We start from the raw sequence: 22,517 nt of genomic DNA on the forward strand, positions 1-22,517 counted from the left end.
CACGGCGCTCACAGTGGCACCCGCGCAGCCCCTGGGCTGCTGGAATGGGAGTAATCCCACATGATCCGCGGGCGGCGAGAGCACAGCGGCATAACTCCAACAGCTGAACCGCTCTGCATCCCAGGAATCCGAGCCTCGCAGGCCGCCCCGTCCCCACTGCAGTTACAGCCAGCCCGTTATAGCCCCGCTCACTCAGGGCCCCCACTTTCAATGAGTTCTTCCTTTAAGGCCTTGATGCTGAATGCATTCTGTTGATAATTTAGGATTCCTAGGCCTGCAGGCTGTTATTCTGAGTAATTCCTCTTTTCTGACTGAGGTAGAATTCCAACAGCCAGTTGGTACGAAAGCTGGACTTTGGGGTGGCATTTATTGATTTTGTTATAGTGAAGCAGATGTCCTGGATGGGCTTGGAATGCCAAAGACTTGCGGCCTCACCTCGATACAGGGCCAGTGAACATGACAAACACAGAAACCATGCTGATATCCTGCCATTACAGTTTACAAAGAACTGAATGTGACATTTTAGGAGAACTTCTCAACTGATAGGGTACACTCACATTTATCCATCTTGGACCTTTCTCATAGTCCATTCTGTCATCAGCCCTACTTACACAGAGCCATTATACAAGCTGCAGGTACTGTAGTGAGAAGGCTCTTCTATTCATATTTAGTTTATAGTCCACGTGCCTGTTCTCGATCCTTCCAGTATGTTTTTGAAAAAATAAGCAGGCTGTCTGTGTGGAATCAGTTGTTGTGTCTCAGTAGCATGGCTGAAATGGTGTTGTTTTTAGCACAGCTAATGTTTTATAATACGCTGACTTTTTTTCACCTGACTGGCTAATGCTAAAACAAACATTGGGTTTTGTAACCAGGGGTATCAGATGATGTTAGCAGTGGCATGGAAGCACACAGATTAGCATTCGCAGTGCGAGGCGGGATGCTGTGTTCCCTCGGAGCCCCGCGGTGGGACGTCCACGGCTTTGAACTGAATGAGCAGCGTGGTGTAAGAGCCGCTGGGAGCAGGAGGCGTTCACACCTCACCTCACTGACGGGATGGTAGCCGAGCGCAGCAGCACCGCGCTGGAGGATGGAGGCACCTCCTGTCCCTAAACCCCACTGTGTCTGGGACATTGACCTGAGTGTGGCCTGTCTGACGAGCTTATTTGTTTTTCTGCATTTTAAACAGATGATTATAGAATAGCTGTGGTTTCCCAAATGTGCCTAGTAAACTTAGTAAGTTTATGTAAGTTGTCACAGCGTTAACCCATTTAAATGTTCTTTTTTGTCCGTGACACTGTCTTGTTGTTTCCTGTTGCTTGATTTTTTTTTATCATTATATTGGATTCACACATTCCTATTGGGGCCAGGCCTCGAACCGTGCGAGACTGGGCACTGCTTGTGTCTGGGCTTTCCCGGCCACACGTGCTGTGATCTGAGGTTTTGCCCTCGGCCGAGCGAAACAGAAAAAGCGCGTTGCTGAAACTGTGAGCAGGACATCCTGTTGTTATTCCTGCAGCTCTCGTCAGCCGAAAGCCCCCGCTCAGACGGCCAGGCGATTCTGATGTGTTCCGCAGTCTCTGTTTCGCCCGGGTCCGGCTGAAGAGCGGAGGAGACGGACAGAGTCTCCCAGCAGATTTGGAGGATAGCCCTTCAGTAAAGCCGGGATTGAGAGGGTTACGTGGGAGACCTGATGTCTCTCCAGAGGCCGGCTGTAGCTCGATGAAGAGGTTGCTCCACTCTAATGGGCTTCGCAGTAATCCAGTTACAGTGCTGCTCCCCTGTCTTACAGAGACACATTATACCTCTGTGTTTTCAGTCACATGGGGGGGATTTGTGTGTTCCCTGTCTGAGCTCTGGTTTTTAAATGCCTTTACCTGCCGTCAGAATGAGGCTGCGTAGGGGTGGGAAGCTGAATTGAAAGTGCAGGTTTCTGTTCTTGCCGTTTCAGCGCCCTGCTGTAATTATTGTTTTGTAACCTGCGAGGCTGGCCCCGTGATGAGATTTTCTGCTCTTGGCGTCCGCCACAGTGGGGCACCTGTCTGCAGACGTGACAAGCCTAGCTCAGAATCCAATACTGGTGCAGTGCACTCAGCATTACGCAGCATGGCTGTTACAACAGAGCATTCAAACATAGGAATTACTGTTTAGAAATGGTAATGTCTGTGTTAGCTTGGTGATTATGTGGCTGGGAAGAAGTGGCTTGGTGACTGTAGGGTCAGCTTTGAAAAAACACCATTGGTTATTAAAATGGAATGCAGCTTTGCCTTTTAACCCCAGTGGCAAAAACAGAACTCTGTGACACAGCGTAGCATCCACCATGTGTCCAGCATCAGATGTTAGACCACAATGTCCCTGACAGAAAATGACGACATGGGGGGGTGTGAGGATGTCCAATGAGGAAGCACACAGGAAAATGAGCATTGCTACACTTCAGAAAAGAAAAAAAGACCACGCGTTGCCACATAGTTCGACTTACCGCGTACAAGCGTGTGCCAGGCATGTTACACGGGCCCGACTGTCTTGTTGTGATCACCAGTGCATTCGCGTGTTAAGCTCATCTCACACGTGGGCGGCTCTCACTTTCCAGAAGTCCCCCCAAGTCACTTTTGACATCCTGTAACCATTATGATAATGTTGCCCTGAGGTAACTTTGGGTGGATTGAGTTTGTTCTGATGCCCAACGCCGTCAGTGCTGTTTGTGTTTTTGGGGGCTGTGAGCACAGTCAGCACTGCAGCCTGATGACTCCTGGAGGCTGCTGTCCTGGCTGATGTTTCTGGGAGCTGCTTTAGGGACTGTCCTGACTGCTGCTCATTCCTCCCTGCACTCCACCGACGTCCCAGCCTTGCACTGAGTGTCGTACTGCCTGAATCTCGGGACTCAGAGGCCAAGCAATGCGCCAGGACACCGCTCTGACCTTCCTTCTGAGCAACACGCAGCACAGCACAACTCACAACACACTACAAGTCCCATAGTGCATCACTAGCACAAACCAGCACGCAGCACAGCACAGCTCACAACACACTACAAGTCCCATAGTGCATCGCTAGCACAAACCAGCACGCAGCACAGCACAACTCACAACACACTACAAGTCCCATAGTGCATCACTAGCACAAACGCCAAACGGGCAGGTGCATCTCCCCTGATGTCATCTGACAAACTCATAGGCGCCTGATGAGTCGAGGGTTGCAGAGAGAGAGTGTAACGAGGGAACCCCAGCCAAAGGGACCCACCCATCCACAGAGGAATGAAGCTGTAGGACTCAGCCTGCATTCAGAATGAGCGCCTTAGCCACTGGAGCCACACGGGAGCCTCCTTCCACATGTCTGCTGGGATCAGGAGGGTGAGCAGGAGGATTTTCCTGCGTTCTGTGGTGTGTGGGGGGGAACCCGTCGCCCCCTTCCTCAGGCGCAGCTCGGGTCGACCACCGCGGGATCAGCACTGATGGGCTTATTAATTACAGGGCCGCCTTCCTGATTCTGAAGGGACAGCCACGCCTCTTTCTGCTCTCACGAACACGAAGACGAGCCGGGCGATCTTTCTCTGTGCTTTTGAAGATAAGAAGAAAAAAAAATGGTAATAGCCTAGCAATAGCTGTGTTAAAGAAGAGCCCAAGTCCTGCCGTGCAGACCCATTTATCCCTCTCAGAGAGGCGGACGGCGTTAGCCAGTTAATCAGTGATGCAGTGCTAGTGCCCGAGGAGCTTGCCTGCCGTTGCTTATTGCAATATTCACTGAAGGACCGGAGAGGAGAGAGAAGAGCCCAGAGGAGCTCTCAGGCTTTATTAGAAACAGCGCTGTAAGTGCAAGGGCTTTCCCAGCTCATATTGTGATGCCATTTGAGGAGATCCTGTGGAGCGATGTGCTTTTCAGCGGTGAACACATAACAAAGCCAGGAAAAATAAAGAAAATAAGATGAGAATGGCAGGCAAAAAAACTTTAAGGGAAAAAAAAAATTTTAGAATGTGACCAAAGTTGTGTACCTTTGCAGAGCAAGTGTGCAATGACGTGCTCGGTGCTCACTTATCTGGTTCTATAGTTCAAAGCGAAAGTGTCCAAATGGCCCTCGTGATCAAGTGCTTTTTGAGAGAAGCCGGATGCCGCTCCGCGTCTCTCTTGTACCACGTGTTCACATGTGTTCCAGACAGTGGGGGGATTTGGGCAGTATCCATGCACAAGTTTTTGGCTATTTGAGGATAAAACATTTGGTCAGACTTTAAGAGATTAAGTACTGTATGTGTACAAGAAGAACGGGCAGAATCCAGGATAGAAAGTGTTGGTTAGGTTTTAAAAGCATAAGTGTTGTGGATATATAGGTGAGGAATGAACAGTTGGTCGGTCTATAAGAGCTTAAATACTGGATTGCTGAAGGTCAGAATTCAGGGTAAACCCGTCAGAATCCGCAGTGCTCCCTCATCCCCTCACCATCACCTGTAGAAGTCACCTGCCGGCCATCGTCAGGTCTCGCCCGTCCCCCCGCAGGGATTTTTGGCTCAGTCTGTCTGCTGTCACTCTTCCTCTGGATCAGCTTGGCCACAGGCCTGTGTGCTTCAGGCCCGGAGTGAGATCTGTGCACAGCCTCTGGGTCTGAAGTGACAGGATGCTCTGTCGGTAGCGGTGCGGCGGAGCGGTGCTAACGAGGCCCGACTCGCGTTTAACGCCGACTCTGTGTGGATCTCTGCTTGATTCCCCCCTCCCCTAGCCTGTCCTTCACAGCTCAGCGGGGGCTGGAGACGGTGGTGTGCCGAGCGTAGGCTCTGCAGAGGAGCTGCCTCTGTAACGCTGACCCTTTCAAACACAGAGAGGAGAGAGTGTGGTTGCTGCCCAAAACAGGCAGCAGGTCAGGGCTCACTGTGTCACTCCGTAACATGCTTCTCTTGTCAGAACAGAATGATTGTATGTTTCATGTTGATGTGGATGGATGTCCATTGCTTTCCTTATTAATGGTCTGCACTAGTAGCCCTGAATGTTAACTAGCAAGGTCCCCTAGTTTATGACTGGGATTTTTTTTTACATGTTTGCTCTTTTTTCACACCACTCGAGTTGTGTGTCATTGTACCCTTTCCTGGCTGAGGTGCATGTATACATTACCACACAGTTAGCTGGTTCTTTACTGAGATGCATGTGTACATTACCACACAGTGAGCTGGTTCTTTACTGAGATGCATGTATACATTACCACACAGTTAGCTGGTTCTTTACTGAGATGCATGTATACATTAACACACAGTTAGCTGGTTCTTTACTGAGATGCATGTATACATTAACACACAGTGAGGTGGCTTTGTGCTCTGCTGTGTCAGTGCTCGGTATTTACATGTGTGGGTTCACTTCAGCTCTTAGTGCCACATTAAATCCCCCCCCCCCCCCCCCAGCAGCCAGTGTGCAGTTGGTGGAGGTAGTGAATGGTGTAATCAGATCCTGAGAGCTGTGAATGAGGCTGAAGGTCAGTCCTCTTCGCTGTTGGGGGGGGGGGACGTGTGTTGGAACAAAGAGGCAGCTGTGGGCTTAGCCTCCCACTCTCTCCCTCTTTACCTGCGAGCGCTGCGCTCTTCCAGACCTCTCTGGCTCCTCTCTCTGCAGCAGGCCCGTGTGGTCGTGCTCGCCCTCGCCTGTCATTTGCATCCTAAAACCCGGCCACGCTGGAAGACCCGCGGGCTGAATGTTAGGAACTGACTCTGGGAAATACAGAGTGGGCCGCCTGCAGAAATCAGTGGGTTTCCACAGGGGGGGTTGGAGTGCTTTGTGTTAACCGTGTCCCATCTCCCAGAGGCTTCTAGTGCTGGGACAGTGTGGACATGCTACTCGCTGTGTTGAGTTGTCCATGGCAGCGCTAACAGTAACCAAGTAAATACACTCATATATGCTAAAGACATTCGAGGCATCCCAATGCTCAAAAGCTACGTGACTTGATAGCTGTCTACAGCCTCATCCTGGATGGCTTTCTAGAATTATCACTGTACAGATGCAAGATCTCAGCTAAGTCCCGCTGACTCTAATACATTTGTCCCAGTGTTGTTCTGACATTAATGTCTCCCTTAATCTCGGTTTCCCCCAATACTGTTGAGCCGCACCAATCACTTAATTACCACTGTCAGAAACTCTCTCCCATCACTGAGACGCCTGGGAGGTGGAAAGCTCTCCATTTTCCCTGTTAGGCCTCACACCAGCTCCTCGTCTTCAGTGGCTCTCCTGAATATGAGTTTACACGAAGCGTGGCTCTGTGTTCCCTTTGGGAGTTCCTGTAAATAATCTCAAACTACCCCAGCAAGTCAGCAGTCTGGGTGAACCTGAGTTTTTAACGTCCCCCAGATTCTTCCATCTGTGAACTTGAATCATTTCTGTTATTCCCAGCATGCATTACACAGTAAGGAAATATACTGTACACATCACACATTTGTTACTCATTATTTTAAAGGAATATACACTACACCTATGTATATAGGGCATATATATATATAGGTATTTCAGCTTCACACAGCGGGATAAACATCGCAAGAGCAAAAGGCACAGTTGTGCTTGCTTACTTTGAGTAATTACACTGCCTACCCCCACAGCACTGCTGGCTGGAAGGCATCCTGACAGTTTCTATCTTGTAAATTCAAATTACAAAGATTGGAAACACCTCGGGGTACCGGGATCAGTTCTTTTAAGAGCTGCATGGGTGCAGCAGAGAGGTAATGGAAGAGCACCGAGGGGCCTTCTCAGAGAGACAGCCGAGGGAGGCGCACGTTACGATGGAAAACGAGGTGGAAAACGAGGTGGAATTCACGGCTAGCTCAGAAAAGCTGACCTATATTCATGTTTAATCTGAGTCAGATATGATTTCCTCGGCTTTAATCAGCGGTGGGGCTTTTTTTTTTTTTTTTTTAACCACTCACATGTTCGGAAGTATGATGTGATCGGAATGAAAATGTACGTGTGTGTTTGTGTGTGGTGATGTGTGGGCTTGTAGGGAATGGACTTCCTAGGGTTCAGGCTGTGTCTGAACATGCTCCTCTGTGTATGCAGCAGGTGCATCCTGAATAGACCACTGCTTACCTGCTCACCTGGTTTTGAGTCTTCATATAAACGACTCACACACAACAGTTCTCACCTGGAGTAGAGTCTTCCCAGGGCACTGCTAAACCAGAGTGCTACAAACACACACAGAGCTGGTCAGTTTGTCTGTATCGCCTCTCAGCTCTTCAGATTTCAGGAAGTGGGATAAAGTACCTCAGGAAGTCTTGGTGTTGAATGCTGTTATTTCTGTGGCCACTGTGGGCCATGGCATTCGGAGTCATGTTGGATGCGATGTGCCTCTGTACAAGTTTTTACATTATTGTGAATTTTCTTTTCTCTTGCAATCCGTACTGCTCTTAAAAGTCTTCAGAGGTTTGCAGTTGCTTGTATTCTTGTTTTGAACTAAACTAAGAAGTGATTTCTTTTTTTAATGGGGCCCGGTGCAGTCTCCTGGACGGCTTGTCGCTCCTTTGAGACGGTGTGACGGAGGAGGGAGGCGGCCAACGTGATTTCTTTTGAAGGGTTCGGATCACAGCACTTTTGTGAGGCTGAAGGCGGAGGACTGTGTGGAGCTGAACTCTATTGCAGTGTCATGATTGCATTTCATGGAGGTTTGCAGGCTGTTTGTTGTTGCAGGGCTGGACTCTCTGCCTGACTTTCTGAGACACAAAGCGCTTTTGAGCCTCAGAACGCATCCACTAAATCACCCCTGTGGAACAGACTCCCTTCCAAGCGCATCATGACTTTTCAATTTCATACCAGTAGGAGGGTAGAAACGATCTGGCGTCTGGACCCGGATTTGTATTGGTTATACCTTTTGCGAGCTGGATGAGCTTAATGTATTTCATGTGCATGTTTTTCTGTGTTCTGTGTACAGTAAAAATAATTCTGCCTCCATACTGTGCTTGAATGACAATACCAAAAAAGACCATTCGAATTGTATTTAGTTTCAAGTAGCATTGAAGGAGGCCACATGCTGTTTTTGCGTGTCTCTCAGAAGCACACGTGCCCCCAGTGTGCTTTGATATTCGAGAGCAATTGGTTCTGCTACTTGACTGCCCACATGCATAATAATGTTTAGGCTTTTTTTTTAGGCTAAACAAAACCTTTCTTTTGCAGTTCCCCAGCTTCAGGTTTTGGCTGGTATTCGATCCATTTATTGCTTTATTGTCTCACAGGAACACACGGGATGCTTGATATGACAAATATATGGCCTTATTCTGGTGTATGAATATTGCTATTATATCACTGTTTCTTTATTAGACTGACCAGAGGGAAGGTCATTGGCTGTGGTATATAATACTCATAAATTCCCCATATTCAAGTTTTAGTTGGTATTTGATCAATTTATGGCTTTATTGTCTCACGGAAGCACATAGGATGGTTGATATGACAGCACTCAGTAATATTCATACACTGGAATAAGGTCATATATTTTTTATATCACTGTTTCCGTGTTAGACTGAGCAGAGGGAGGGCCGCTGGCTGTGGTGTATATTACTCATGAAGTCCTCACTGTCACATGCCCTGTGTGTAATCTCAGGGCCGAGCTGAGCTCTCACGCCGAGCGTCCGGAGGAGGTCTTCACGCCTAGCAGGATCTGTGAGAGCCAGGGAAGCTGCGCTGTCCTACCCATTAAAACTTGGCCAGGGTCCCAGAGTGGCTGTACCGCGGCTCTGCGCTGACAGTGCACATAATGAGATTACGCTCTGAACGGTAACCACGCAGCCGCGACGGTGCGACGGTCAAGGAAATCTCCCCGCGGGCAGAAACGGGATCCCGCAGAGCTCGGGGGTGCGGGGCTCCTGCCGCTTCCGCGCCTGTCTTCCCTGCTTTAACTGCGTTTGATCAAGCGGCTCACATGCAGAGGGTGTCAGTAATCAGGGCTCATTTCAATAAACAATCAAACTCGAATAGTTGGGGTCTAGGGCTCTGCAGGTTACCAGCGTTTAACTTTGAACGAATTAAAAAAAACTTTGGAGTGATTTGACAATACAAATTCATACAGCAGCTCAGCAGTGTTCTTGGTGATGCACTGGTGACTACTTATCCAAAACTGTAAGAGAATTTGTTTTTTGAGAAAATTGATTATTTGCTACAAATGGGCCAAAGCTCCTTCAAAACTTGAAACCATGTTATACTAACATCTTAAGTACAGAAATAAAAGTGTCTGTGGGTATCTGCTTGTGGAACAAACCAGCACATGTGTTCTGTGATTTAATGCATGGGGTGTAAGATTCACGATGGCAGTAGACCTGTTAATGACTTCTCACTGTGGCTAGTGTACATAGGGAGTGTGGGGATCACTCTGTACGTTCATGTTACACCACACGTCAGCATTCATGTCTAACTGCCCTGCTGAAATCTCGCCCCTTGCTTATCGTGCTTTTCCTCTGTAGGCCCTGAATATGACACTATTTCCTTAGCAGCCGTCAAAACAGCTGCGGGTGTTCATGATAGCACGGGCTGCTACACATCATGTCACAGTCTGGTCCAAATAGAGTGCTGGGCATTTTTTATATCACTGTTTCCGTGTTATATATAACAGTGTTTATATCACTGTTTCCCCCCCACCATGTTTTAAAAATTTTTTTTGGTGGGGGGTGGGTGGGGTAGTAGTGAGGGCATGGAGTGGGCAGTGTGTGACGTGGCAGGGACATGATGTGTTTTTGGGATATTTTGGGGGGAGTGTTGGTGGGGGGGTGGAGAGGGCAGTGTATGACGTGATGGGCCACAGTGCAAAAGTTTGATTTTGCATGATGCACAGTTTCAGTACCTTAAATTGACTTCACTCCCCCAAAACTCCCGTTCCTAGACACGACAGATGGACTGTGGACGGAAATATATAGACATTGCCTGCTGGTTCTGCTTTTTGGTCACATGAATGAAATGGGAAATCATTCTGGATGACCAAATTTTTCTGAAGTCACAACTGACTGCCCTCCATATATTAAAAATGAGCATAATGCGTTTAGATGGTAAAGGTGTAAAATGCAAAGTAAGAGTCTTTGGAGTGAGGGAACAGCTGAAAAGCCGCTCAGCAAGGGCTAGGAGGGGCGGACGGTGTCACTCGCTATATCTAATATCACTTACAGTTAATTAATTGTCTCGAAACTTCAGTTTCACTACCAACATGAAGTATTCCCAGTTGGTCCATAATTTATAAGCCTCCGTGCATTTTGGAATGTAGAGTGTGACTCCATAACATACTCCTCTGGATAAATAATTCATGTGCATTTGGCAGCAGGGTCAACCGACCTCCCATCAACAGCCACGCATTTACATATTTATGATATTATGAATAATTTATGCACTTGCAACATAGTATTACTGGCGCGATTGGCTGTCAGTACAAAAATGAGAGCAAAGGGTTGACCGTCTTAAATAAGGTTAAAAGCACTTCCACCCACCTTTCTGCAGAAAGAATGAAACGACCAGGCCTGTTTTCTTTTAAAATACACACAGAGAAGTTCAGTAAACACACAAACACACATGCGCATGCGTGTATGTGGTGTGTGTGTGTGTGTGTGTGTGTGCGTGTGTGTGATTACACTGTGTATAATAGTACATGATAGATGTTTTATCTTAACAGGATATTTAACTGACATGCTCAGTCAGATTTGTGGTCGTCTTTTATGTTATTGACAATGGTGATGGTGCTGTAAAGCAGAGAACGAATGCCTCTCAGAGTGCTTAATCATAATCCTAATTTGTGGTGGTGTTAAGACCTTGCATGAGGTGTGTTTACATAAATTCCTGAACGGGGGCCAGCTACCGGCCTGCCACTCGGCCATTCTCTCACTCCCTCCGGCAGAAGCTTGAACCAAATCCCTGCCTGTAAGAGGCTTACATAAAACAGCTATTGCATCCTTTAACGGAGCCAAACTGTAAGTGGCCTCCCTGTGCAAGGGCGTCCCTCGTGAAAGTCCTCCTGCGTGGTGACCTGATGTGACTGTGAGCTCTGAGGTGAAACGCACGTGGCAGTTTAGTGATTGGTGGTGTTGCAAAGAACGCCTTTACATCCTGGGCTCTCAGTGAAAGCTGGGGCATGCTCTGGTGACAGAGAGTTGACCAGCTGGATAATGTGGAATTGACCAGTAGAGTAAAAGCCAGGCAGGATGTCAGGACTGTTCAGTGTCTCTGCGTGAGAAGGGTGATGCTGGGAGGGCACATTTACCTGAGTGTAGTCAGTGTATCTCTCCTATCAGCAGAGACAGATTGAGGTAGATTAAATCTGACAGCCTTGGTGGCAAGGGCATTCCAAATGGACTGACTGCTGTTACACTGATTTGCTTGAAGTCTTGGCTTGAAGTTCATGACTTTTGGATTTTGAAGCTATTTTTCTGTTTCTCCACGCTCCTTACATAACAGCAGTGTCCCGTGTCCCCTTGTTCAGAACAGCCGGGAACAGGGAGCATTTGCATTTGAGTGTGTGCTTGCATTTGCATTTGTCACAGTAGATCAGCAGTGGCAGTGACCTCACATTCATGGGGACTCCCGACACTGTGTGTGTGTGTCTGTGTGTAACTGTTTCTGTGTGTGTCTGTGTGCGTGCGTGCGTGCGTGCGTGTGTGTGTGTGTGCGTGTGTGTGTGTGTGTGTGTGTGTGTGTGTGTGTATGTGTGCGTGTGTGTGTGTCCATTGCACTGTGTTTGTGAGGATGCTCCATGAGGGGAAAACAAATCAATTCCCTATTGAGCCAACACCTTTCAAGTGCCAACATCTTTGGAAGAGCGCCACTGCCGTTAGCAGACAGACAGCAGCTGTGCTATGGATTACCATAAAAGGATCCGAGTGCACAAAAATGAATTTCAGGACCAATAGTTTTTGCCAAATAATATATTTTCTTGCTAAAAACATTATTACATGTATTTATTTATTTTTTGGCTGCGGATGTGTTTTCTCCATTTCAGATCGTAAAGTCAAATCGTATGAAACACAGCAGCAGTAAAAGGCCGAGGTGGGCCCGGGTCTGAAACGCAACGCCGTGGCTGCGCGGGAGGCCTCTGCGGAGCGTCTGCTCCTCTGATTTCATTTGCAGACCTGACATACTTCTGAGGGAGGTGGATGGATTATGCGCAGTAATACTCTTCTGGGTCAGCGTGCGTCCCGTAGCATCGGGGCACGCTTTATCGGCACCGCTGTTTAATACCGTGATTACTTTTCCAGGTCGGGTTTGGGGGTTGTCACATGTGAGAGATCCGGTGCAGCGCCGCAGATGAAATGAACACGCCGCTGCTTTCGGGGTTGCGCCGGGTTGTTGTTTCTCAGCCCCTTCGCCGGTGAGCTTATCGGGTCCGATCAAAGGTGTAGAAATAGAAAGGTGTAGCGTGGCGGAGCGTGACGGAGTGTGACGTCCTTGGAGTGGGCGCGAGGTGGGTTTTCACGGCCCGTTTCTTTCGGGACGGAATTGGAAGCGTTCCCTCTGCTCTCATTCAGCTGTGCGGCTGCAGGGTAGCTGTTAGAGGCCGCGAGCTCGAAGCACCCTTTCCTAATCGAACGAGCGATCCCCTCGTCTCCTCTCCTCAGCAGGAACCTCATCAGTGCCATCGGCCATGTGTGCAGTCAGCGCCAGATATTAGCCAGGAGGTCATGTGACCTTTAGGCAGCCAGTAAAATGTGACACTGTTATTTCCTTACCATCATAATTATGCATTGTAACAGCGAGCCAACTAAATTAATTGGATCATATTTCTGTGAGTGTATTTATTCTATTATTAAGTAAAAAACTAAAAATAAAATAAGTGGCAGGCACACTGGGGAATAGAGTCAAAAGAATAGTGCACAGCTTTGTTATGAAGGAAGAAAATAAAGAGGGTGAATAAAGAGTCCTCATTAGAAACAAAGGTCTTTTATATTGGATGAGCCAAATGATGATTTGCATATAAGATGAGCGATCTGCAGTTCATGGATTTCTATTTTCGATACTGGAGGTTTTTTTTCCCCGAATTCAAAAGTGAACGGCTGTTTCAAAGCAGTAAAAGGTGCCTGTCTGTTTTTCAGTGCTGGCCAGCTTTCGCGGGACGCTTCAGCATGGATTATCCCTGGAGATCGGGGACACGGTGCAGATTCTGGAGAAGTGTGAAGGTAACCGCTACGTCCTTACCTTTTCAAATAGACACATTAATGGGAACAAGGATTACTGGGAACAGCTATGACAGCCTCTGTGAGGCTGTCATATGGTACAACTGCAGTGCCTGAATCACTCTGCTGGTTTGTTCAGTTTGATGAGTTAGTTTGGAAGAGATCCTCCTGGTTTCCGAGGTGCGATGGAAAGTATTTCTTCCTGCAGCTACACCTACAGATGTGCGCTGTGCTCGCGAGGGTGCACGTTTGGCACGGTTTCTCAGACGGCGCCTGTAGGATTTCCTGTTTCCATGGCTTTGTTATTCTGAAGAAGCCGTACTTCATTCTCGGGCCGCTCGCCTTCATTTCCTGTTTTGGGTGAGGAGTGGCAAAGCTAATTTGTCGTGATACGAGAGGCTCAGATTTTCAGTGTTTATAAAAAGGAACTGGGCCTGACACATGAGAAGAAGAACTGAGTGAGATGAATCTCCCAATTAAACTGCTGATTGTGATAAAGTGAAGCTTAAATTACATTTATAAACAGCGCTAGAAAAAAACATTTTAACGGAGGATGTTTCAAAATAAACAACACAATGAAATAAAGACCTAAATAAATGTTTTTGCTTGGAATTTGTAAACAGAACACATCTTGTTCTAATGCAAGTTCCTGTTTATGAGTAAGACTTCAGATTCGCAGACGTGGCTGCTTTTTGCTTTGCCGCTCGGAGTGCAACTTTTCTGCTGGACACAGAACACAACCTAGTCAAAGCTTAACAAATAAAGCGTTTATTAATCTGCTCTCAGTCAATATTATACAGCGCAACCGTAATTTTTGGTTGGACTTATAATAATGTAAACAATTGTGGATTCAGTTTTTGGCGAAAGTGTGCCGTAAAGCAGTGCATTTTGGGTAGGTTTGCAGGAAAAGCCACTCAGCCATACACAGAAGTCCTCATTCTAATGCAAAATGAAAATCCTATAACGACATAATGAAATAGGTGCTCACAGCACTATCATACTGGTCAGGCGATCAACGTCAACATCAAGACAGTCAGAGCTGTCAGCTGCTTGTTTATATCTGCTGTTTTGCAGGAGAGACCATTTCCTGCACCTCACCTGTTTTAGCATTACTGTGAAGTAGTGATGGTAGAGCAAGGGCCCATATGCTGTCTGAACCAATCAGACACTCTGCTCTCCCTAAGAGAGCATGCTGATTGGAGCAGTCGCAGTGTTTTGCTGTAATAATAATTCCCCTCATTGCAGGGTTCATGAGGCAGAATCCCCGCTGTGAGTGCATGGTTACATTTGCCTTTCAAACAGCAGCATGCTTGTTTCAGAGCTGAAACTAAAGAGGGATGCCGTGTACTTCTAACAGTTTCTGAGCGCAGGGGTGTTCCTCATGCAGCTCTGAGTGTGTTTTAGTGAACTGTGTGTTCATGCTTTCAAGGCTTTCCATGTCCAGAGTACACTGGTCAGCACTTCTTGTGCAATGTGTGGTGCTCTGAAATAAACTGAGTGGGAACCAGGAGGACTTTGGTGATTAAAACACCATCAGCACAATGCTGAAGCATTTATTACAGTGCTGTTCTGTGGTTTGCTGTGTTGGTGTGAAACAAGGCATTTATTAGGCTGTGGTCCCATAAATAGGCTAGAATAAAAACCAGCAGGGAACCCATTCTCCTGTACATGGGTATTTCTGAACAAAACAGACATATCACACAGTGCCAGATTTAGGTAGATGAATTTCCTGGAATTAAAGTATTAAAGTATAAGTATTGTATAAATAACTAAAGTATAAATGTTGCTACCTCATTCAGGCCTTTATAGCAGTCATAATACTGTGAAGTCCTGCTGTGCCCCAGTTCTTCATGGGAAACGTTCTGAGTGAATGAGGAGAGCTTGAAAGTGTGTGTGAAGTCACTGTGTCTTTGAAATATTAATCTCTTCTCTCACCAGGCTGGTACAGGGGGTTTGTTCTGAAGAATCCAAATGCCAAGGTGGGTGTGGACCTTTAAAATCCATTATTTGGGTGGATTTCATATAAGACTTGGGTTTGGTGGGTCAGACTCACGGGTTGCTGAGTAATCCAGTCAATGCACAAGACTTAACATTTTGTGGAAGATTTGTGCAGCGGTTTAGTAACAGGTATAACACACTGTTTTCATGATCTCTCTCTCTCTCTCTCTCTCTCACAGGGGATCTTCCCAGCGAGCTACATTCACTTGAAAAATGCTCAAATCAAGAACAAAGGGTTAGTAATGCCTGTGTCTGATATGAAAGGAAGCGGCCTTATTATGCTATGCCTGCTGGTGTCGCGCGCTGTAATTATTCTGTCAGAGTAATCGGAGACAAACATGCGATTAACCGCGCTAATGAAACCGCCGTTGATTGTCAGTTAGAGCGCTCGCGGTGCGTTGCGGTGCGTTTAGCTGATTCTGCCAGAGTTGGTGGTAATACTCTTGAACTCACTGCAGCTGCACATGCTACTTTACTGTATGTGCTGGTGGGGTGTGAGGAGCGGCTGCGTGACGTCTGCCTCTGACCTGCAGGCAGTTCGAGACGGTCATTCCCACCGAGGACGCGGTCATCACCGAGATGACATCAACGCTGAGAGACTGGGGTGCCATGTGGAAGCAGCTTTACGTGGTAAAAAGCAGGTTTTGCAAACGTAGTGCCGTGCTGGAGGAGGCTGAACCTGCTCGTGGAACGAGTCAAACCCACATTCACTTTCATGTCATGCAGCGCCTTTGCTGTGGTAGATATCTCACCACCTGCCACCGGTTAACTGACATGGGAGGAGTTTTGCTTCTGTCTCGTTACACTGACTCTATTCAGTGTCATAACTGAACTGTTGTGTAGGTCAGTCTTTTTAGTGTGTATACCTAGAAAGGAAGGTTTAATAACACAGCTGACCGTGGGAACCAAATCATGAAGCAAGGAGTTCAACAAGTACAAAGTGTGGTTTTCTTATCTAGTTACAGAAGATACATTTACATGTGATTGCCATTTTACATAGAATTGCCCTGAGGGTTGCAGTTCACTGATGGGACGTGTGGTTGATATAAGACACCTCCCGACCCGCCCAGGCCTTGCGGCACCACCTTTGCAATCTCTAATACACATGCAAATGTGGTGGCACGTGTTTCAGCATCCTTAGATCTACTAAACTATAAACTATAACCTAATGGTTTAACTAGCTTGTACCTTGTCTGGCCAACCGCTGAAATCTGGTCATGCAGCACTTCTAATATTGTTGACTCCTTATGGTTTACTCTACCTCACTTGTACGTCGCTTTGGATAAAAGTGCCTGCCAAATGAATAAATGTAAATGAGTGCAGTTCTCCTTCTGTAGCTTCTTAGCTTCTGACAGCCCTGTAGGGGGGTGTTGTGTTCATGGTGCGTCTCTCTGTAGCTTAACGCTAACCCCCCCCCCCCCCCCCGTCTGTGTGTCCGCAGAAGAACGAAGGGGACCTGTTCCACCGGCTGTGGCACGTGATGAACGAGATCCTGGACCTGCGGCGGCAGGTTCTGGTGGGCCACCTCACCCACGACCGCATGAAGGACGTCAAGCAGCACATCACCGCCCGCCTGGACTGGGGCAACGAGTGCGTAACCCTAACCCTAAACTTCACACACCCTTCCCACCCCCATCACTGTGCCCCTCAGTGGCCCTGCCCACTCATCAAAACTGGCTGCCTGCTAAAGTCACTCCGTGAGCTCTCCTCCCACTCCCACCTCCCGCGTGACTGTGTCCCTCAGTGGCCCTTCCACTCTTTAAAGCTGGCTACCTGCTAAAGCCACTCCGTGAGCTCCACTTGGGATCTTCCACAAGCTGATGCGTCTCTCTGTTCCCCAAAAGCACAAAGAAAAAGTCGAGTTACCAGTAAAGCGGTTACCAGCACATTGCTCACTGCACCGGCACCGGTTCAGCCTCAGAAAGCTTCCCTAGAGGTGCAAGCATTGCTCAGGCTCCATCTACAGATAGAGAGGTGTGAAATGACCACCCCCTCATTTTGGTAGTTACTGAGGTTGTCTCCATGAGTAACGAGTGTCTTCGGGTCAGAATGACACAAGTGAGGTATAAAATTTGACATTTTCTTGTGCTGCGATGAGTCATAATGGTGCATAGAGAGTTTTAACAGTAATTTACAAAGGGCAGGCTCTTTTTAAAGCATTCTGCCAGCATGCTCCCACCAGTCATCTCAGGGCTTATTCATCATGGCCTCCTTTGCCACCACAAGCACAAATAAAGGCAGGTTTGAATGGAAAGGAGGAGAATTGATGCTTAGGGAGTTAATTATGTGCCCCTAGTCAAACAGTAGGGCTGTCCTGTTATGTTTTTGTGTGTTTTTGTTGCATTGCATTGTGGGAAGGTAGAGGTAGGGGCAGAGCAAAGATATGTTTGCAGATACACAAGGAAGAGTAGTTTCATATCATAATGAGTCTGAGCGTCACTTGAAGAGCACTAGAACAGAGAACTGCAGTTTAACCAACAGATTAGTTGACAATATGCATTTGATATTTAAAAAATGCCCCCGGGCCAGTGGCATGGCTGAGTTGTTGCAGGAATGGAGTGAGACAGTGTAGTGAGACTGCTGCTGTTGCTTGTCGTTGGACAGGCAGCTGGGCCTGGACCTGGTCCCCAGGAAGAACTTCAGTATGGTGGACCCGGATGACATCAGCGTCACGGAGCTCTACAAACTGGTAGGTGCAGAACACTCCTCACCCTCTCCCTCTCCCCTTTCCTCTCCTTTTTCTCCCTCTTGCCCTCTCTCCATCTCCCTCTGTCTTCTCTCTCCTTCTTCCTTCTCCTCTTCTTCTACTCCCTCTCCTTCTCCCTCTCCATTTTCTTCTCCCTCTCTCCCCCTCGGTCTCTCCCGTTCTCTCTCTGTCCTTTTCCCTCTGTATCTCCTTCTCCCTCTCTCCCTCTCTCCCTCTCTCCCTCTCTATCTCTCCCCTTCTCTCTCTCTCCTTCTCCCTCTCCATCTTCTTCTCCCTCTCTCCCTCTCTGTCTCTCCCCTTCTCTCTCTCTCCTTCTCCCTCTCCATCTTCTTCTCCCTCCCCCGCTTCCTCATCTATTCCCTGTGGTCCTGTATTCCTTTTACTTTTCTTCTCCCTTTCTCCTTCTTTTTTTCTCTCTTTTTCACCCTTCCTCTTCTTCTCCCCTCCATCTCCCTCTCTCTTCTTCTCCCTCTCCCCCTCTCCCCAGCTTAATCTAAGCGGCACGTTTCCGTGGAAACCGCAGCAGGGCCTGACGCGGAGTGGTCCGTGAGGCCGCTGCCGTCGCGTAATTAAAACGCTTAATCCGCCTCCGTAAACAAAAGGCTCTGAGATGAAAGCATAACGCCACTCCATTACCCTGCGCATCAAGAAATGATAGTAATTAAGAACAAGAGCGCGGTAAAAAAGCAAGCACAATTACTGCTGTCTTGAATGGAAAGCGCGTGCTACACTGTTGGTATGAAGTGTGAAGAGGGATGACGTTATGATTCATCTCATTCAGTGTCGCGGGAGTGTATTTGTGGTAAATAAGGGTGGGCCTCCATTGATCAGCTGGCTGTGTGCTTTATTTGGCCTTGTGTTAGAAGACACTGTCCCCCGTGTTAAATTATGCACCGTTTGCATTGAAGTGGAAGTAAATCTGTTGTAATCACTGTGTCGTTGGTGCAGAGAGCTCGATGGCCCAGAACAAATAGGATATTGGGTCTTTGATGAATGCCATTTTGACTGTGGTGATGAGCACATCAGGACTGAGCCAGAGATAAACCCCATCAATGGCAGGATAATTACCCCAGCAAGAGAGACAGAGAGGGAGAGATCAGATCTCTGGGAAACCTACTGTCTCACCATAGCTGATTTTTATACAGTCTGTGCTATACTGTGCTTATATGGGTCTGAAAATGAGTCTATAAGTCTTATCTTGAAACCTTAAACTGGCATTGAATTAATTTCAAGAGAAAGCATGCAAGGGTTTAAATGCCAAAAAGAGGTTAAAAAAACACCAAAATCTAATTAAATCTAATTTGAATATTTTTGTTATTGAATTTGAATTGAATTTTAAACATCTGTCTGGAGACACCCCCCCCCCCCATACCCTTTATCTCTCCCCTCTGAAACTGTGTATGAATGGGTGATGGGTAGGAGCTGGAATAGCCTGGAAATAACAGAAGCTGATTGGTCCCCAGTCCTTAGAAACCCATATTTGACCCCCTCACTTAGAGCTGGAAGTGTTATGCTATGGAATGCTCTGGCCTCAGAAAAGGAAACATGGATATTCACTGTAGCCAAAAGGTCAAGCAACCGTACGAAGAAATGTATGTCATATATGCATATGTATATGTTTTTGCCGTTCTGTTGAGCAAGTTTAAATGTCACTGTCTTTCATGTCAGGATGTGAACTCCCCATCGATTTACTTTTTTCAGTTGAAGCTCAGGTTTCTAAAGCACAGTGCACTGTTGCCTTCGTCTGCTATTAGTGAAGCCCAGCCACCATGAGTCAGTAGATAGAAAATGGGAGTAAAGAACTGAATTATGTCACTTAAAGGATTTTCCTGTGAATTCTACATCAGAATTGTTGTTAATTCTGTCCTCTTTGTTTAATCCCCCCTCCCCCCGAATTGAAAAGCTGAGGAAACCCTGCTAGCGCCTCTGTTCTAAAGAGAACGCAGTTATAATGCTAGGCACTAGTAAACCCAATATCTCTGAAACAGACCAGAGCATCTCACTCCTCTCCCTCTCCCTCTCCCTCTCCTCTCCTCCGCTTCCAGCAGTGGAGGGAGGTGTGTGTTTGTCAGCGTGCCTGTATGTTTGCACACTAACAAACATTGTGAAAATACAGGAACGCTGACAAGCACACACACACGCACACGCACACACACAGAGTTTTTCTTATCGTGTTTGCGTGTTTGTTAGTGTGTTTGTTTCCGCCCGTGTGAGTTGGCCTGTTTGTTCTTCTTCTGCATGCTTAACTGGATGTTCTTTCCCTCCTCCCTGCTAAATTAAAATCTTGGCCCAGTGGACCGAAAAGAAGTTAAGTGTGTGCTGTGTTTGTCTGGGATTTGAATAAAGTGGCAGGTCATTGTTTGTGTCTGTGTGTGTGCGTGTGTGTCTGTGTGTGTGTGTGTTTGCGTGTGTGTTTGCGTGTGTGTTTGCGTGTGTGTGTGTGTGTGTGTGCGTGTGTGGGTGCGTGCGTGCCTGCGTGTGTGTGTGCGTGCGTGCGTGCGTGCGTGCGTGCGTGCGTGCGTGTGTGCGTGCGTGCGTGCGTGCGTGTGTGCGTGCGTGTGTGCGTGCGTGCGTGTGTGTGTGTGTGTGCGTGCGTGCGTGCGTGTGTGTACGCAGATGGAACACAGGCATAGGAAGAAGGAAACTCCGGTTCCTGTGAGCACGCATCACCTGTTCGTCCACATGAAGAGCCTGATGAGCTCCAACCTGGGCGAGGAGCTGGAGGTCTTCTTCTACATCTACGACAGCAGAGAGTGTCGACCGCTCAGGTACCGTTTCGCCCCGAACCTCTCAAACTGTCTCAGTGGACCTGGCAAGTTTTAGCTCAGCTTAATTATGCATGGCTTGGCTTTAAAATGCAGCGGGTATTGGCTCTTCCTGTTCTGAGTTCACTGTGCCTCGTGCTTAATGAGGGTCGTAGGGTTACCCCTTCTCTCCTGCTCGGAGATGAGTATTAAGGAATTTTTGGAGGGTGCAGCAAGGGCCGTCAATTAAGTAAATCCCCTGTGCATCTGAATAACAGAATTGGCAGACAGTGCGGGCAGAGCTGAGAACGGTGTCTGTTGAAGGACCTGATGACATATGGTGAAAGTCGATCACATTAACCAGTGTGGTTAATGGTTACTGTTCGTGTTAAGTGGGCTTAGCAAATGCAAATCACTGCTCATTTCTCCACATAAATTTTTTTAACAACAAAATTTCTTCATATTGTGAAGATATTTTGAGGTAAACTACATCTGGCTCCCTGCTTATGAGATCAGTTACTTAGCAACGCATATATATATATAACATATAATTGATATGTATTGTATTTTTTTTTCTGTTGTCTCATCCCTCTGTCAAAATGTTGTTTATATTGAATTGAACCTCTGGACCTTGTAAGGTATAATGGTTACTCATGCATTAGCAGTTAATTTGTGCAGAATCTTTTTCATTTGTAGGGAGCATGATATTTGTAAACAGTATGCTTCGTCTCTGAGCCGTATGAGGTTGGAGTCTGTGCTGTTTGGTCACTTTTTCCTGACAGGTTTTCTTTCTTGAATGGTTGGTGCATCCGGGCGTTGGATGAGGGAGACACATCCTGTGGTCTGTGTAATCTGTGTGAGATGAGTGTGCCAGTGTGCCGGTGTTTATTAGTGCAAAACAAAAATGAGCCAAAGTGAGAACTCTGGCATATCTGTGGCAGCGAAACAGCGGCATAACGTCTTCAGGAGACATTTTTTTATGTTTAAAGACATGTAACTAATATCAATCACTGCTGCTGTCTGCAGGTGACAGAGTGCCTCTGCAGTGCCAGATGAAACATATTTGGTCGTTTTTTGTCACCAAATCAGCCTCAAATGATCATCCTAAGGCCAAATGATCCATCGTGGTTTGTAAAAATCAGAGCACCAGTACTGCATGGTGGTCTTCTTCCTGCTCGTTCACACCTTGTAGTCCATAACTATGAAGGGAATTAACAGGCTGCAGAATAGAATCTTGAATGTTTGTACATGGTCAGATATTAGACCTCCTTTACATGTCTAAAATGCAGCTGTGTTCTAAGGATATCTGGGTTCTTTTAACACTGGCATTAGGTACACTTTGGAAATGAATAGCTGCACTGTATTAATGATGCACTGTTTTTGGTGGGCGCTGCTTGGCACAGATTCTCCCTCTCAGTCACACTGAGGAACATTGATTTGAACATGACTGAACATTTTTCCTTCATTTTTGCTTCATCTATGTAAGCTGTTCCAATACCCCAAGTGTTGAGGGCTTACACAAGGATTTCATTACGATTATAATGGTCTTTACTTCATTCTCAACTGGCACAAATTCTGAGGAATTTTGTCTTTGCGTTATTTTGTCTGATATCATTTTACCTGGCTGTTTATAATAGAAAGATTGACAGAGGTGTTTAGCTGACCAGTCTGGCTGTAGTTATAGGAAGCTTCACTGAGATACTGAGCTGTCCAGCCTGGCTCGTGCTGTCCTGTTATGTACCACAGATATGGTTTATTTGGATTGCCTTCCTGGTGGGTGTCCACCTGTCATATTTCACTGAACTCGAGTTGCTCAGCGTGCTCATGGCAGCCCTCCAGAAAGGCCGGCGAGTCGCTTCTCCTCCTGGCTCCATGCCAAGCCATTATTCTTTGACTTTTGTCTGGATTTGAATGACACTGACTGGGACCAGGGCCTGCTGTGTCCCATCCCTGGAGAATCTGTGCCAGCTGCACACACACTCA

The 22,517-nt window shown here is 47.1% G+C and overlaps 1 protein-coding gene across 2 annotated transcripts in view; it reads left to right on the plus strand.

Moving 5' to 3' along the window:
• Positions 1–22,517, plus strand: part of dock4 (dedicator of cytokinesis 4) — a 90,027-nt gene that overhangs the window by 16,531 nt on the left and 50,979 nt on the right. For both annotated transcript variants that reach the window (XM_036519959.1, XM_036519960.1), the window contains exons 2-8: positions 13,005–13,088; positions 15,024–15,064; positions 15,263–15,318; positions 15,617–15,713; positions 16,525–16,673; positions 17,688–17,772; positions 20,407–20,558. In XM_036519959.1, the coding sequence (XP_036375852.1) occupies positions 13,005–13,088; positions 15,024–15,064; positions 15,263–15,318; positions 15,617–15,713; positions 16,525–16,673; positions 17,688–17,772; positions 20,407–20,558 (664 nt within the window). The remainder of the gene's footprint in view (positions 1–13,004; positions 13,089–15,023; positions 15,065–15,262; positions 15,319–15,616; positions 15,714–16,524; positions 16,674–17,687; positions 17,773–20,406; positions 20,559–22,517) is intronic.

Source organism: Megalops cyprinoides, chromosome 25 (genome assembly GCF_013368585.1).
Source record: "Megalops cyprinoides isolate fMegCyp1 chromosome 25, fMegCyp1.pri, whole genome shotgun sequence".
Taxonomy (NCBI): Eukaryota; Metazoa; Chordata; class Actinopteri; order Elopiformes; family Megalopidae; genus Megalops; species Megalops cyprinoides.